General features: G+C 58.6%; 1 protein-coding gene across 1 annotated transcript; it reads left to right on the top strand.

The window, feature by feature from the left end:
- Positions 1-7833: 7833 nt before the first annotated feature.
- On the top strand, positions 7834-12361 carry ARRDC2 (arrestin domain containing 2). Its single transcript, XM_082298074.1, has 8 exons — positions 7834-8143; positions 9036-9102; positions 9195-9342; positions 9682-9784; positions 10058-10314; positions 10406-10565; positions 10803-10954; positions 11043-12361. The coding sequence occupies exons 1-8, from the start codon at positions 7867-7869 to the stop codon at positions 11094-11096; spliced, it is 1218 nt and encodes a 405-aa protein (XP_082154200.1). The 5' UTR covers positions 7834-7866; the 3' UTR covers positions 11097-12361.
- Positions 12362-14529: the final 2168 nt, after the last annotated feature.

Below are 14529 nucleotides of genomic sequence, written 5' to 3'. Positions count from 1 at the left end.
AGTTCTGTCACAACCACGCAAGCCGTGCTGGTGCCACACAGGCAGCAGAGTGACTCCCTAAAGATGTGCTATCCGGAATAGGCTTGGATTAACCACAGGGGAAGTGGGTTTATACCCAGCAAAGCTCCAGCCTCCCCTTAACTCCCCTGGGAGTGTGCTCCTGAGCCACTTGAGATGGGCCAGTGAGCACCAAACCCTGTCTGCTCCAGCCTAAGGTGGGAGCAGAGTCGTAGATGAGAAATATCTTGAAGGGAGAGGAAGGACAAGCAACCAAATCCCTAAGCAAGGGAAGGTCAGAGGGAGGTTGAAGGTGATCGGAGTCCCCCACAGAGGCTCAGAGGAGGAATATTGTCATGGCTAGAGGTGTCCAGCCATGGTAAACATCTCTGCACCCCCAGCAGAGAGGGCTGAGCATCTGCCAGAGACAGAAGCTGCTGCAGCTGCCCAGGGTGGGGTGACCCTTCAGGTAACAACACAGGGCTCAGATGTTGGGGCTGCCAGTTCAGTGGTGCCACCTGCCCCTTTCTAAGCCCCATCCCAGTGAGCTGAAAGCCGTTTTGTCTTCTCAGATGAAATGCTCACACTGGGGGCTGCCCAGGAGGGCGCAGAACCTCTGCCGGACTGAGCAGAGAGGCGAGTGCACGTCCAAGCCCAGAAGCCCAGCTGAAATCCTCAAGGCAAACTCCCAAGTGGGCCATGTCCCCATGGAGACCCTGGAAGGGTCCTGTCCCCAGAGGAAGGTGATGTCCTCCCTTCTCCAGCAACTGCTGACGCACTCTGAGCTGCCTACACGGCGTGGGATCTCGGAGCCGTCCTTGTGCTCTGCTCTTGGCCCGTCTGTGTGTTGTCACAGGGAACATCTATTTCTCAGATTGAATGAGGACACAAGGAGGTGTTGTGACAGCAAGAATAAACACGAGGAGATTAGCCCAAAGGCGTGGGTGACACATCCCTCAGGATTGCAGGACCCACGGAGCGCCTCTGGGCAGGCACTGGGGTGGAACAAAGCAGGTGGGGTAGGGGGAAGCACAGAGGAAGGCCAGGAGATCACACAGAGTGAGAGGCAGCATCAGGGCTGTGTGGGGGATGGAATATTCCCTTATTATCTGTTTGGATTTTGGTGTCAAGGCCTGCAACCAAAGGTCAGCAAACAGTAGGACAGCGAGGCAGCTCTGCCCAGCTTGTGATGAGTGGGCTGTTTTCCTAGAGGTGAGCCCTGTGTTTTTGTTGAGTTGGTCACTCACGTGGGTTTCCTGACTGCTGAGCTTGCACTAACTCTGTTTGGGATCTAGGTGTGTTCCAGAGGGATCAGTGGGGGCTGGTCAGCCCCCTCCCTTGGGGTTTGAGTGAGCAGGGTGGCACAGCTGCCACTTCAGAAGCTCTTCTCAGCCTTTTCATGCAGATGGGTTTGATTCCTCGGGAGCCAGCCCTGAAGCCTTTGAGCACGGGGCTAGTGAAGTTTCACAACAGCTTCAGTCTGTGTGTGAGCAGTGCCCGGGCCCACGAGCCTCGTGCTTTCCTTTATGGATTTGACTCTGTATTTCTCAGGAATGGGATGGTCTCTGCTCCACACGTGCTTCAAAGAAGCCGTGCACTCACATCTTCCAAGTGCACACAGCCACTCACATCAGTCCCTCATGCCAGCACGTTGTTAAACACCTCCAGTCAAACACCTCAATTGCATCATTTGGTGGAGTATCAGGGACTTGCATCTGCTCCAGGTCTGCCCCATTACTTTAATGTGACCCTGAGGTGGCACGGCCACCTGTGCTGCTGCAAGAACAGCCACACCACAGGGGTAAGTGGTGGAATCACTCTCGGAGGCACCAGCTGGCTGGGAGAGCTGTTGCCGGGACTCACTGTGATTATTCACTTTCTTTTTCATGTGGATTTTGGTGCAACTTCAGACAGGGAAAACAAAACTGGCTTTGGAGTGAGTATCTCTGCTTTCTGAACTCTTCTCCCACCCCTTCCAGTAGTGCCCCAGGAATGCCTGAACCGGGAAGGCCGAACAGGCTTTCTTTGATTCCCCCGCTGTGTGAAATCTGCCAGCACGGTTGGTGGTGTGTGACACCCCTCCCTGCCAGCGGAGTCACGTCCCGGTGTCACGTCGCCAGTGTCTGTGACTCAGAGATAAGATGAAGTCACGTTTTTTCTCGGTTGGTTTAAAAACACGTCCCTCGTCACCGCAGCCCCGTCCCGGGCATGTCGTCAGCCTCACGCACATGAGGTCAACGCTAAAGCATCGCTGCAAAACAGGGGCTCAGTCCAACCCCTGGGAAGGCCTGCAGGGTGGGGCCAGCTAAGAGCCAGGATAAATCCAGGGATTTTGGTGTAGCCTTTGCTCTTCCTCCTTTCTCCGGCAAGCTCCAGGCAGGCACCAGCCTCCTGGAGCAGCGGGGTCAGTGTGGGCAGCAGCCATGCAGCCCCTGGGGCGGGTACAGAGGTTGGTGGTGAGGCTGGAGGATGGCCAGGCCCACGGCAGCGGGGAGCTGCTGCACGGGCGGGTGCAGCTGGAGCTGCGCGGGGCACTGCGGGTGCGGGCACTGGAGGTGTGTGCCCGGGGCTTGGCCACCGTGCACTGGCTGGAGAGCCGCAGCATCGGCCTCAACGTCGTCTACCGGGACTACACAGCCTGCCAGACCTTCCTGTACCGCCGCTGCCAGCTCATCCCTGGTAAGGCCGCACCATGGGGCGCATCTGTGTGCCAGGGCGTGGGGTTGGGACCCCCTTGGATGGGTCTGTGTGCCAGGGCGTGGGGTTGGGACCCCCTTGGATGGGTCTGTGTGCCAGGGCGTGGGGTTGGGACCCCCTTGGATGGGTCTGTGTGCCAGGGTGTGGGGTTGGGACCCCCTTGGATGGGTCTGTGTGCCAGGGCGTGGAGTTGGGACCCCCTTGGATGGGTCTGTGTGCCAGGGCATGGGGTTGGGACCCCCTTGGATGGGTCTGTGTGCCAGGTTGTGGGGTTGGGACCCCGTTGGATTGGTCTGTGTGCCAGGGTGTGGAGTTGGGACCCCCTTGGATGGGTCTGTGTGCCAGGTTGTGGGGTTGGGACCCCCTTGGATGGGTCTGTGTGCCAGGGTGTGGGGTTGGGACCCCGTTGGATGGGTCTGTGTGCCAGGGTGTGGGGTTGGGACCCCCTTGGATGGGTCTGTGTGCCAGGGCGTGGGGTTGGGACCCCCTTAGGCTGCAGGCATCCCCTCTGAGGAGCCTCTGATCTGGTGGGTGTTGCTGACCCACGCAGGGCTGTTTGCCCCTCTTCTCACCTTGGCCGAGGGTTTCTCTCTCTGCTGCTGGTTTCCAGGAGGCTGCTGGCACACCCGGGGCTGGGGAGCACCAGAGATTTGTGGCTTTTGTTGTGTTTGCACAGGGAAGAGCAAACACGGGTGTCTGTCAGCAAGTGTGGAAAGAGCTCTTAGTGCTTCAGTCAATGTTTGTTTTCAGGTCCCTGATGCTGGGACTGCGTGCCCAGCTGACACGTTGCTTAGATCTGCTGCAAGAGGACAAGCCACTTGCATGCCACAAGCCATTCTTTGTGTGCTTGGGATGAAATGATCCAGAGCCAAGGGATATGGGATGTCTCAACTGTCCCTCCGCTCATTAACTCTGGTTTTTCTTAGGAACATGCATGTCTTTTATCCTCCCCTCCAATAACAGTGTCACAGCCATTCCCCTGTTGCTTTTCCTCCCCCTTTCCCTGTTTCTGATGGCCTTATTACTATCCAGCCCTGAAGATGGCTGTAGGACTTATGCTGAGGGCATTTAATTGTGTCAATGGCCAGGTGCAACCCAGAGAGTGGTGCCAGACCAATCTGGCAAACGTAGAGGTTGCAGGGAGGATGGAAAGAGGACCTGAGTTGCCTTCCTGGAGGTGTTCCTGTCTCTGGACTGCACTGGGGGGTCATTTTCTCTATTTCTGGATGACTGTACCCTGCCATCTGCTCCAAACACCTGCACTGCTTTGGAGTTCCTGTCTTTTGGCAGCAGCTCTTCCGTGCTGTGCCTAAGGATGTCCCCTTGGCAGCTGCACCTCTACAAAGTGTCCAAATTACAATTAAGCCCTTGCCCTGGAGTGAAGCAGCGCAGGTCCTGAGCACTTGGTTGTGCAGTACTTGGTCTGTGTCCCATTAGCCCTGAGGTGACAGGGTGAGTTTTATCCCCCATTATCCCTGCAGGGAATGTCTGTAGGGAAGGCACAAGCTGCTGCCAGCATGTTTGGATTCTGCTGTTGGGATTGTGTGCAATTGGAGCCCCTGGAGGCATCTGGGGAAGGGCACTTGGCCAAGGGCTGCAGGAACTGCACGAGCTGCTCGGCCTCTCTGGCACCCTGCACACCTGTAGCTCGGAGCTGATGGTTCCTGGCCCTCACTTACTGCGCAGGGAGTGCTGAGCTGGGCTGCCTGGGGGGCAGAGAGCCTCACCAGAACAGGGGGGATGGGATTTTATTGTCTCTGTCCGTACACAGATTCCTTTTCTGCCTTGTGAGTGGGACACGTGTGATCACCAGGGAGTTTTAAGGCAGTGAACGGCAGAAATAACTTCCTTTGGATCCCACTGTCCCCTGTTCTGTCCCCAACAGCAGCGTGAGGGCCTTCCTGATGTCAGCTGGTGAGAAACATGCCACCATCCGACAGTCCCTGTGACTGCTCCTTTCTTGTTGCTTCTCCATGAGATCAGCTGTGTCTGCGTGGTGTTTAAAAAATGCAGGTTTTGTCATGGTAACAAGGCAGTGCAGAGGAGGGAAGCCAGGCACAGATAAGCGCCCTCCCTTCTGCTCTCCCCTCAGCTGAGTTTATCTGCAGTTTCCTGGCAGGGTGGTGAGTGCTGGCACTGGGGTGCTGCGCTGAAAGACAAGAAAAAAGTGTGCAAAAAGGATGTTCAGGCAGGGCCTTGAAACGTGTGTTGTGTAATCATCTGAGAAGAGGGAGCAGGAGGAGAGGAAAAGACAGGGGGTTCATGGGCAAAGGCAGCACAAGGAGAGCCCTGGACTCTTCTGCGTGAGGTGACGGGAGGGTGCCCTAGGAAACATAAATAATTGATGTGCAGTGATGTTTTTTGTCCAAGGAACCTGCAGCACTTCCCAAAGGTGTAAGTTCTGCCCTGGTGAAGAGGCAAACATCCAGAAGCCATTTTATTTTCATGGAGACGTCCAGGAGAGTTATAGCATCCGGGCTCTCCTTCCATTGCAGGGTGGCCCTCAGTCAGCCCCTTAATCCTTGTCCATACACAACAGTCCCAAATCCAGCAGGGGTGGAGCTGGTTCCTCAGTCTGGGAGCACAAGCTTGTGCCAGGCTCTGTGTTGTCCCATCTCATCCCCATACTGGGCTGCTGCTTTACCTATTTACCTACTGCATTCCCTTCTCTCTGGCGTTCCAGGGCCCCTCGTGTGACTCCAGGGTCGGTGGGGAGAAGCCACCAGGTCCCAGCAGCGGGTCAGGGAAGGAGCAGCCTCCCCGTGAGCCGGACAGGGTGTCAGCTCCTGCTGGGAGCAGTTCCAGCCTGGCCAGACTCTAGATGGGGCTGAAGAGTTGGAGATTGTGCCCTGTGTGCTATGCTCGGCCTGGCCGGGGCTTTGCTTGGGCACCCAGGACCATTCCTGAATGGAAAACCCTTGGCTGTGCTCCCACAGCCCCTGCACCTGGAGATCCCAGGAGAGAGGAGAGACCCTCTCTGGGCGCTGGGGTCCCAGAGGGGTCGGAGAGGGGCTGCCCTCCCTCCACACTTGGAGGCAGCGAGGGACAGCCGAGGGCATCGCGTGCGCTGCCACGGGAGGGAGGCTCGAAGGGAGCCGCATCCCGTGGGCGAGGGCTGAGTCACGGCCCAGGGGTGTGTGCGAGAGGCGGGAGGAGGAGGAGAAGGATGCCAAGCAAAGAGGGGGGCCCAGCCAAGGCTCCAGCCCCTCTCACGAGCCTCCCCACCTCTAATGTCACTGCAGGGACACCAGGCGCCTTCCCAGAGCCAGTGTCACCAGTTAACTCGTGCTGTGACGTGCCTTCCTTCCTCCTTTCCCTCTCCCTCTGTAGTGTTTGCTATGATTCATGTTTGCCCGTTGCAGCAAATGGCGGTGCACATAAAACAAACCACAGTCCCCTTCCCCTGGGGAGGGAGACAGACAATTCCAGTCCAGCCTTGGAAACAACTAAAGCAGTGCCAGGCTTCAGCCCAGCTCATTTTTTAAGTGGCTGCCATCAACTGAGTTCAGCACAGCAGGTCCTGCCCGGCATGGCTGGGAGCAACTCAAAAATCCCCAAAACTTCAGCAGCCAAATGCTGAGTAACATTTTTAATGCCTGTTCTGTCTTATCCCCCGCCCGTGCTGGGGGTGCAGGGCTCTGGTGCTCCGCAAACGTGACAACCATCACTAAAGTGGAAGTTTCTAAGGCTGCATTAATCCTTGGGGGGGGCACAGATTCCTTTCTCCTCCCTTTTACAACATCTTGGGGCACTGCTAATGGTGATGTCCACCCTGGGAATCAGCAGTTCCCAGTTTCCACGCTTTCACCCCAGCTGAGCACCGGCAATCATGGATGCTGCCGACGGAGTGAGCCCCTGTGCTATTCCTGGCCATGCAGGTGAAATTTATCACTGGGTTTTGGACACCGATCCCAACAGGAGCTGGCGGAAAACTGGCGCTCGCCTGGTTAACAGGCACAGGGAAGAGGATTGCTCACCCTGTCGTTGCACAAGCTGAACTCCAGCCAGTTCTTGATTTCTTAGAACTAAGTGAAGTGATGTCCCAGACATCACCGCATTGCCAATTGGCCGGGCCGTGCTGTGTCAGGAGCCCAGATCCAGTTGTGGCCTGTTCCGAGCCCTGGGAACGGCTCTTGGGAAAGGAAGGATGTGGGTCAATGTGTGGCGTGGCCCCTGGCTCTGGCCTGCGGGCACTGGAATGAGAGAGGCCGCAACTCCAAGTGAGGAATCCCCCCTGGCCACAGCCAATGGCCGTGACCCTGGGAATGGGGATTCTGGACAAAGATGGGGTGGGGTGTCAGGATTGGAGCTGCAGGGGGAGCTTGAGGGGCAAGAATGGGGATTTTGGGGGGCAAGGATAGGGATTTTGGGGGGCAAGGATAAAGCTGGAGAGCGGGCTTGAAGGGCAAGGATGGGAGGTGGAGGGAGTTTTGGGACACAAGGGTGGAGCTGGAGGGGAAATTTGGGGGTCAAGGATGGAAGTTAGAGGAGGGCTTGGGGGTCAAGGATGGGGATTTTGGGGGGCAAGGTTAGGAGCTGGAGGGGAAGTTTGAGGGGCAAGGATGGGAGCTGGAAGGGGATTTTTGAGGGGCAAGGAATGGAAGCTGGAAGGGGATTTTTGAGGGTCAAGAATAGGAGCTGGAAGGGAGTTTTGAGGGTCAAGAATAGGAGCTGGAAGGGAGTTTTGGGGGGCAAGGATGGAGCTGGAGGGGAAATTTGGGGGGCAAGGATGGAGCTGGAGGGGAAATTTGTGGGGCAAGGACAGAAGCTAGAGAAGGCTTGGGGGTCAAGGACGAGAGCTGCAGGGAGTCTTGGGGGGCACTGAGCCACCCGGCAGCAGACAGGGGGTCACCACCCGAGCACTGGCAGCGCTCAGCCCCGTGCCCAGCACACGTTCCCGCGGCGATGTCCCGGTGCGGCACCGGGAAGGCTCTGAGGAGTCCCACTGGGGCTGAACGCGGCACCCCACACTCCAACCCCCCCGGGGTCCGTGCGGAGGGGCCGATCTGCACATGCTCCCTGCCTTGTTTTGCAGGGCCCGGCGGGGCCGCCCCGTCCCGGCCCGTCCCGCCCCGCCGGGGCCGCCCCCGGCCGCGCCGGGCGCTTAAAGCGGGGTCGAGCCGCGCCGGGCCGGGTTGAGCCGCATCGCGCCGGTTGGGGCTGAGCCGCGCCATGATTTTCGACCGTCTCAAACGCTTCTCGATCGTGCTGGAGGGCGCGGAGCGGGATGGCCCGGCCGCTTTCAGCCCCGGGCAGGCGGTGTCGGGCCGCGTGGTGCTGGAGCTGGCGGCGGCGGCGCGGCTCGGGGCGCTGCGGCTGCGGGCGATGGGCGCTGCCCGCGTCCACTGGACCGAGTCCCGCAGCGCCGGCTCCAGCACCGCCTACACGCAGAGCTACAGCGACCAGGTGGAGTTTCTGAGCCACCGCGACACGCTGATGGCACCCCCAGGTACGGCATCCCCGGCCCAAGGGGCACCGCCTGGGTGCGGTACCCCGCGGTCGGCGGCGACAGCGGGAGCGTGGGGGCACCGGGGGGCTGAAACAACGGGGGTATGGGGCAGCCTGGACACCCCGCCTGTTGGGTGCTCCAGACACCCCAGCCGGCTGAAATCTGGGTGCCTGAAGCAACCGCCGATGCTGGATGCGTGGCACCCCGAAACTGCAGAAATCTGAGTGCCAGGGACAGCTTGGCTGCTGAGTGCATGACACGCCAACAAGCTGAAATCTGGGTGCCTGGGGTGCCTTCGGGTCTGAGCGCTCTGGGGACGGGCTGTGTAGGTCCCTGCAGACACCTCACGTTCTGGGTGCACCCCGAAATCTTGGGGTGCCCAGCTGGACTCTCCTGCTGTGCGGGGCACCTCGGTTAGGGACGGCTTCCTGCAAGACTCCCCCTTTTCTCAGAGCTATTTGTGGTAGGGAAGCAGTGTTGGAAAACTGGAGGTTCAGGAGCTTGTTTTGAACAGGGGGAAGGGACTGGCCTAAATGATCCCCAGAGGTCCCCACCAACCCTGGGGTGCAAAGTCTCGAGGGGCACGGGGGCTTGGCTGGCCACTCTCCCTCCAGCTGGGCATCTTGGGCTCTCGCACCAAAGCTGTGGAGCAGAGCCCACCTGGGGAAGCTGCCCGGCTCTCCAAGGAGGTGCCCCTGGGTCGTGTGCGTGTCTGCAGACACATGGAATGCAGACAGTGCCCAGCTCCTGTGTCACAGCTGCTGCAGCTCAGCCCTGGCAGAAACATTGCTGTGCCCTCGTGCTGCTCCTTGCTGGGTGCTGCACATCTCTGTGACTCTCGTGGGAAGGCTGCAGGAGGGAGCTAATCCTCCTCAATCTGTTTTGCTCACAGACAATGGTGAAGCCACCGTCCTGCAGGCAGGAAGGCATGAGTTCCCTTTCACCTTCCAGCTCCCCGAGTAAGTTGGCATTTTTGGGGGGAAGAGGACATAATGAAAATGGGGTTTTTTTTAGCAAAACCCTTCTAAAATTGTTTGTTGCTCATGCCTAGGACCCTGGCCACCTCCTTCGAGGGGAAGCACGGCAGTGTGCGCTACTGGGTGAAGGCCAAGCTGCACAGACCCTGGTCGACAGTGAAGAAAGCAAAGAAGGAGTTCACTGTGATTGAACCCATCGACATAAACACCCCTGCACTGCTGGTGAGCTCCCCCTGCTCCACCCCGGGGCTCCGACATCCAAAACTTACCCAGGAAGCCCATGGGGAAGGTGTCTGCCTCCCCTTCAGGATTACAATGCAGGCCTGGTTTCCAGAAGGAGTATTTTCCCCCATGTAACTTGTGCCCTCCAGCATTACCTGGGCTGGGCAGAGGTCAGCTGCGCCTCTTTTTTTTGGAAACTTTAATGCATTGCAACAGCTTCTTGCATCAGATACCTGAGAAGTTGCTGATGCTCCCCGGCAGGTTCTTGGTGCCAGGGAGGCGATTGCTTTGAGTTTCATCCTTAGTTACTAAACAGCTTAAATATTTCCCTTTCTCCAGGCTCCCCAGGCAGGTGCTAAGGAGAAACTTGCTCGTGCCTGGTACTGCAGCCGTGGCCAGGTCTCTGTGACTGCCAAGATTGACCGAAAAGGCTACACCCCAGGTGAGACCAGGTGCTGGGGTCCTTGAACCTCGGTGGGCCCTGGGGCAGAGCCCAGAGGAGGGGGTTTGGGTGACTGTGAGCTGGCGTGAAATCGGAGAACTTTAGTGTGTGCACCTGATATGGGCAGCATCCTTGGGACGCTCCTCCTGGATGAACCCGTGTGCCTGCCCTGTCAGACAGCGTGGCCAGCCCTCGGTGGGCCTGTGCAGCAATCCCTCGAGGCAGGACTGGGCCCTGCCTCCCCTCCTCCAACATGTGTGTCTGTTCTGGCAGGTGAGGTCATCCCCATCTTTGCTGAGATCGACAATTGCACGAGCCGTGCCGTGGTGCCCAAGGCAGCCATAATCCAGACCCAGACCTTCATCGCCCGTGGCACCAAGAAGCAGAAGAAGTCAGTGGTGACCAGCATCACTGGGGACCCCATTCCGGCTGGGAAGCGGGAGGTGTGGCACGGGCGGGCGCTGAAGATCCCGCCCGTGGGGCCGTCCATCCTCCAGTGCCGCATCATCCAGGTGGAATACTCCCTGAAGGTGAGCGAGCTCTGCAGGAATTTCCTCCTGCCCAGCTCAGACTGGGAAAACACCACCAGCTGAGCTTCCCTGCTGCTCTCTGTCTCTGCAGGTTTGTGTGGATATTCCTGGGACATCCAAGCTGCTCCTTGAACTGCCTCTTGTCATCGGGACCATCCCGCTGCATCCCTTTGGGAGCCGCACCTCCAGTGTCAGCAGCCAGTACAGCGTCAACCTGGACTGGCTCAGCACCATCCCGGAGCAGCTGGAGGGTGAGCATCTCCTTCTCCCTGGGATAAACCCCCTGCTCAGGACGTTCAAAGTTCTCGACTGGGCCAGTTTTGCTTTGTTTTAATTTAATTTTTTGGTTGTGGTGCTGAATCTCCTGGGTTCCTTCCTAAGGGAACTGGAAGGGTTTGGGAAATAATGGGTTTGAAGCCCTTTTATGTGTGTGCCCCCCATTTATAGAGGGTGTTTCCTATTCCCTGATGGTTCTGCTTTCTCTTCAGCCCCCCCTGAGTACTCAGCAGTCGTGTCCAGCCCAGAGGCCGAGCAGAGCCTGGCTCCTCCGTGCCGCAGTGAGCTTGGGGACATCCTGGAGGGTCCCTTCTTCGCCTACATCCAGGAATTCCGCTTCCGACCACCTCCGCTGTATTCAGAGGTGATTAATCCCTCTGGGCTGGGAGGCTGGTGGAGATGGTTGGGGTCTGCCACTGTGGAGGTTTTTGACTCTGAACTTGGCTGTGCAGGTGGATCCAAACCCCGCGTCGGACAGCATCCGCCCACGCTGCATGACCTGCTGAGAGAAGCACACCAGCTGCGTGTGACAGAGTGACAATCCCTTGGGATGGCAGCTTGCACCCTCACAGCACTTTGGTCTGGAAACGGGGATGTGAGACCCTGACTCGGCTCGTCGCCCTCGGCCACTCCTGTCGTGATTGTCCCACGGGCCCAGAGCCAGCGCGGTGCCGTGGCCCCGGGCAGGGTAGGAGAACACAAGGGGCTGGTGGTGTGGAGCAGCTCTGTGTATGGCTGGGTAGGACACAGAGGGTTCATAACTGACCTGGGATTTTGGGATTAGAACAGGGAATACAAGCCGAGATTGCTCTTCCCTTGCCTGCAGTGCCGCGCTCCGAAAATTTCTGTCAGCTCCTGGTGTGGAAAACGGGAGCTTGAAGGCATTTCTCAGGATTACTGGAGAATGTTTGGACGGTGCTCAGGGTTGGGCCCGAGGGCAATGCAGGTGCAGCCCTTTGCCTGTGGCTCACCAGGACTGTAGGGTCCCCAAGGCAGTGAAAGGTCCTTTTCTGGCTGGATGAAGCAGAGGCCTCAGCCACTGCTGATAATCTTTGCCACAAGCCTGTGGGTGCCTGCGGGGGGAATGGTTTGAGCCACTTAACCAAACTCTGAAGGCCTCCAAGGACTGAGACAAGGACTTGGGGAATGAATTTATGGTCTGTGGCAGTGTTTTGGTGCCATTTACCAGGAACAGGAAAGCTGGTTCCTGAGTGTCAGCAGCGACCTTGCACAACCAGCAAACCAGCCCCCAAACTGGTACCAGCACAGAGGGTTGGAGCTGTGGCTGGTGGCCAAGGAAGAGAGAGGGAAGCCCAGTCCAAGGCTGGTGGCAGCCACAGGTGCTGATGGGAGATGTGGAGTTGGGATGAATCCTTCAGGGCTGGGAGTCCTTGATGCTGCGCCCATGGAGGGCTCGGGGGCCCTGGTGGGGTGAGGACACAGCAGCAACCTGTGCTCACTGGGGTGGGAGCCAGTGTGGGAATGGTGAGCTGGACGTTGTGAGGAGCCAAAGAGTGTGCCAGGGGCTGACCCCACTCGCTGCAGGGGGACCTGAGCAGGGTTTGGGTGCCGGGGACCTTTGCATTCCCTCACTGAGAATCCCTGGCCGTGCACAACCAAAGCCAGCATACCTTGGGCTCTGTGCTGGGGTTGCTCAGATGAGTCTTTTCTATCTGTGAACACTTTTGTAATGACCACTCTTTGTCTCTACTCTTTTTGTACGACTTTTTGGCGGGGAATTTTTTGTCTGAAATAAATTCTTTAAACCAAACTGTTGCCTGGATCGTTTTCTGTTCTTCTTCCTGCTTCCCGTTGTCTGGAGCCGTACTCTGGCTGCTGGGATGTGGGAGTCTTCCCTGCCCTCTGTTCACTGCCCTGGGCCCAGTCCTGCACTGGGATTAACTGGGTCACTTGGCCAGCCCGGCTCCCCAGCAGGATTGTCCCTTGAGCCTCCAGCTCCTCCACATCTGTGCACTTCTGGCACTTTCCCCTTACCTGGCATGCAGGGCTGCAAGCAAACCTGTTGTATTTTTCCACACTTGCTTCCCATTTGTGTCCAGGCTCTGGGAGGAGAGACACATTCTCCTCCATCCTGGAAGCCTGGCAGGGACCCAGCAGGTCCAGCTGGGAGCTGGGACACTCCTGAGCTGGCTCAGCCAGTCCCAAGGAGGGTTGGAATCAGCCCCATACTGTGCTGGCTGGGAACTGCTGCTGTGTGGGAAGAGCAGGGGAGGCTCCTTCACCTGCTTCCTGGGGCTGGAATTTGGTTTTTCACAGCATTTCTGTGCTCCACATCTCTGTTGGGTGTGGTAAATCTTGGTGCATGCGAGGCAGAGCTTGAATCAGGGCTTTAATTTTCTCTTCCACAGACTGTGCTGCTTATAAATATTGTCACTGGAATGTGATTCCCCCCCCCTTATTTATTTTTTTTGTTTGCTGAGCTGCTCAGCCCCACAGCTGCATCAGAGCACATGCTCCTGCCCTGGGCCATGGGAGACAACTTGCCCCTGTGTTTGCCTGCGAGAACCTGGTGCTCCTGCAACCTTTATTCAAATCTGGTTTTTATTTGGCATCCCCGGTGCTCTGATTAATTTTTCCTCGGGGAGGATTAACCGGCCTCACAGGGAATTTGTTTGGGGGGATCGTGTCTGGATCTGCCGCTGGCAGCAGCAGCGGGGGCCGGTGCTGCGTGGCCCCTTGGAGATTTTTTGGTGACATCAAAGGGGACAGGAAGCACAGCGCTGCACCCCTGTGACCAGGCTGATCCCAGCCAGCTCCAGCCTGGCACAAGGGAGCTATTCTGTGCTGAGCAGCAGGGATGGCCGGGGGCTGCTGGTCAGCCCCGGATCATCTGCCCCGGCTGCACAAGGGGGTGTTTACTCCCCGGGCCGGAGGGGGAGGTGAGTGCCCGGCACCCCGTGTCTTTCTGGGAAACCACGTCACCCAGCGACGGGGACAGGCCATGCCGGGCCGGGGAACCCAACGCCGGTGGGCAGCGCTCCCGGTGCCCATGAGGGAGCGATCACTCCAGCAGGGACTCTTGTAGACACCTCCAGGTTTTTCTTGTACAGTCGGGCAGTAGCGCAGAGAGGTGGAGAGGGCGGGGGGGGGGCATGGCCAGGCTGGGGCTCCTGCCAGGAAAGGGCTGCACTCCTGAATCCTGGAGGGGCTAAAAATACCTCGTCTGGACATTTGGAGCCGGGGCACGGTGCAGACCCTTGCAGGCAGTGCTTTCACAACTGCTGGCAGCGCTGCCGGTGCTCCCTCCAACCTTCTGTTGTTTATCTGCCCCGGCTCCAAAGTCCTGATTGAACAGCCCGGGCTGTTTCCCCGGGCACGGGGGGTTTGGGGCTCCCTGGGGGTCCGCTGAGCCGGAACGGCCCCGTGCCCTGCGCGGCGATGCCGCGGCAGCACCGAGACCCGACCCCGGGCAGGAGGCGCGTGATGCAATTACAGTGCCGGGATTATTTATAGCTCTTGGCTCCGTGCGCTGGAAAATGCTGCCCAGACCGCTCGGCAGAATCTGCTCCTTGCGAGGGGCACGGAAACCCACCCCCACCCCCTGCTCTGCTCCTCTGTCCTGTCATTTTTGCCTTTCAGTCCCGAAGTTGTGGGACCCCTCTGCCCCGGTCGCAGGCGTGCTGGGAACTCCCTCCCCACTGCAGCTCAGGGCTCTGCAGGGCGCTGAGACACCCCGCTCCTGCGGCCCCTTTCTGCAGCATTTTGGGGGGCTCTCCCCATCCCCGGATGATGCTCGGTGCCATCACGGTGGCCACAGCCTTCAGCTGAGGCTGTTGTCCTGTGGCCGGGGGGTCAGTGGCGGGGGCCAGCGCGGCCGTGCCACGGGGAGGGTGACACGCGAACCTTGTGGCCGTCCCGGCGCTGGCAGGGACAGAATGTGCCGGGGCTGGCGCAGCCCTGCGAGGGCCGGGATTAGCT

This window comes from Coloeus monedula (assembly GCF_965178545.1).
Source record: "Coloeus monedula genome assembly, chromosome: 27".
Lineage (NCBI taxonomy): Eukaryota > Metazoa > Chordata > Aves > Passeriformes > Corvidae > Coloeus > Coloeus monedula.
This window is presented reverse-complemented; position numbering and strand designations above follow the sequence as displayed.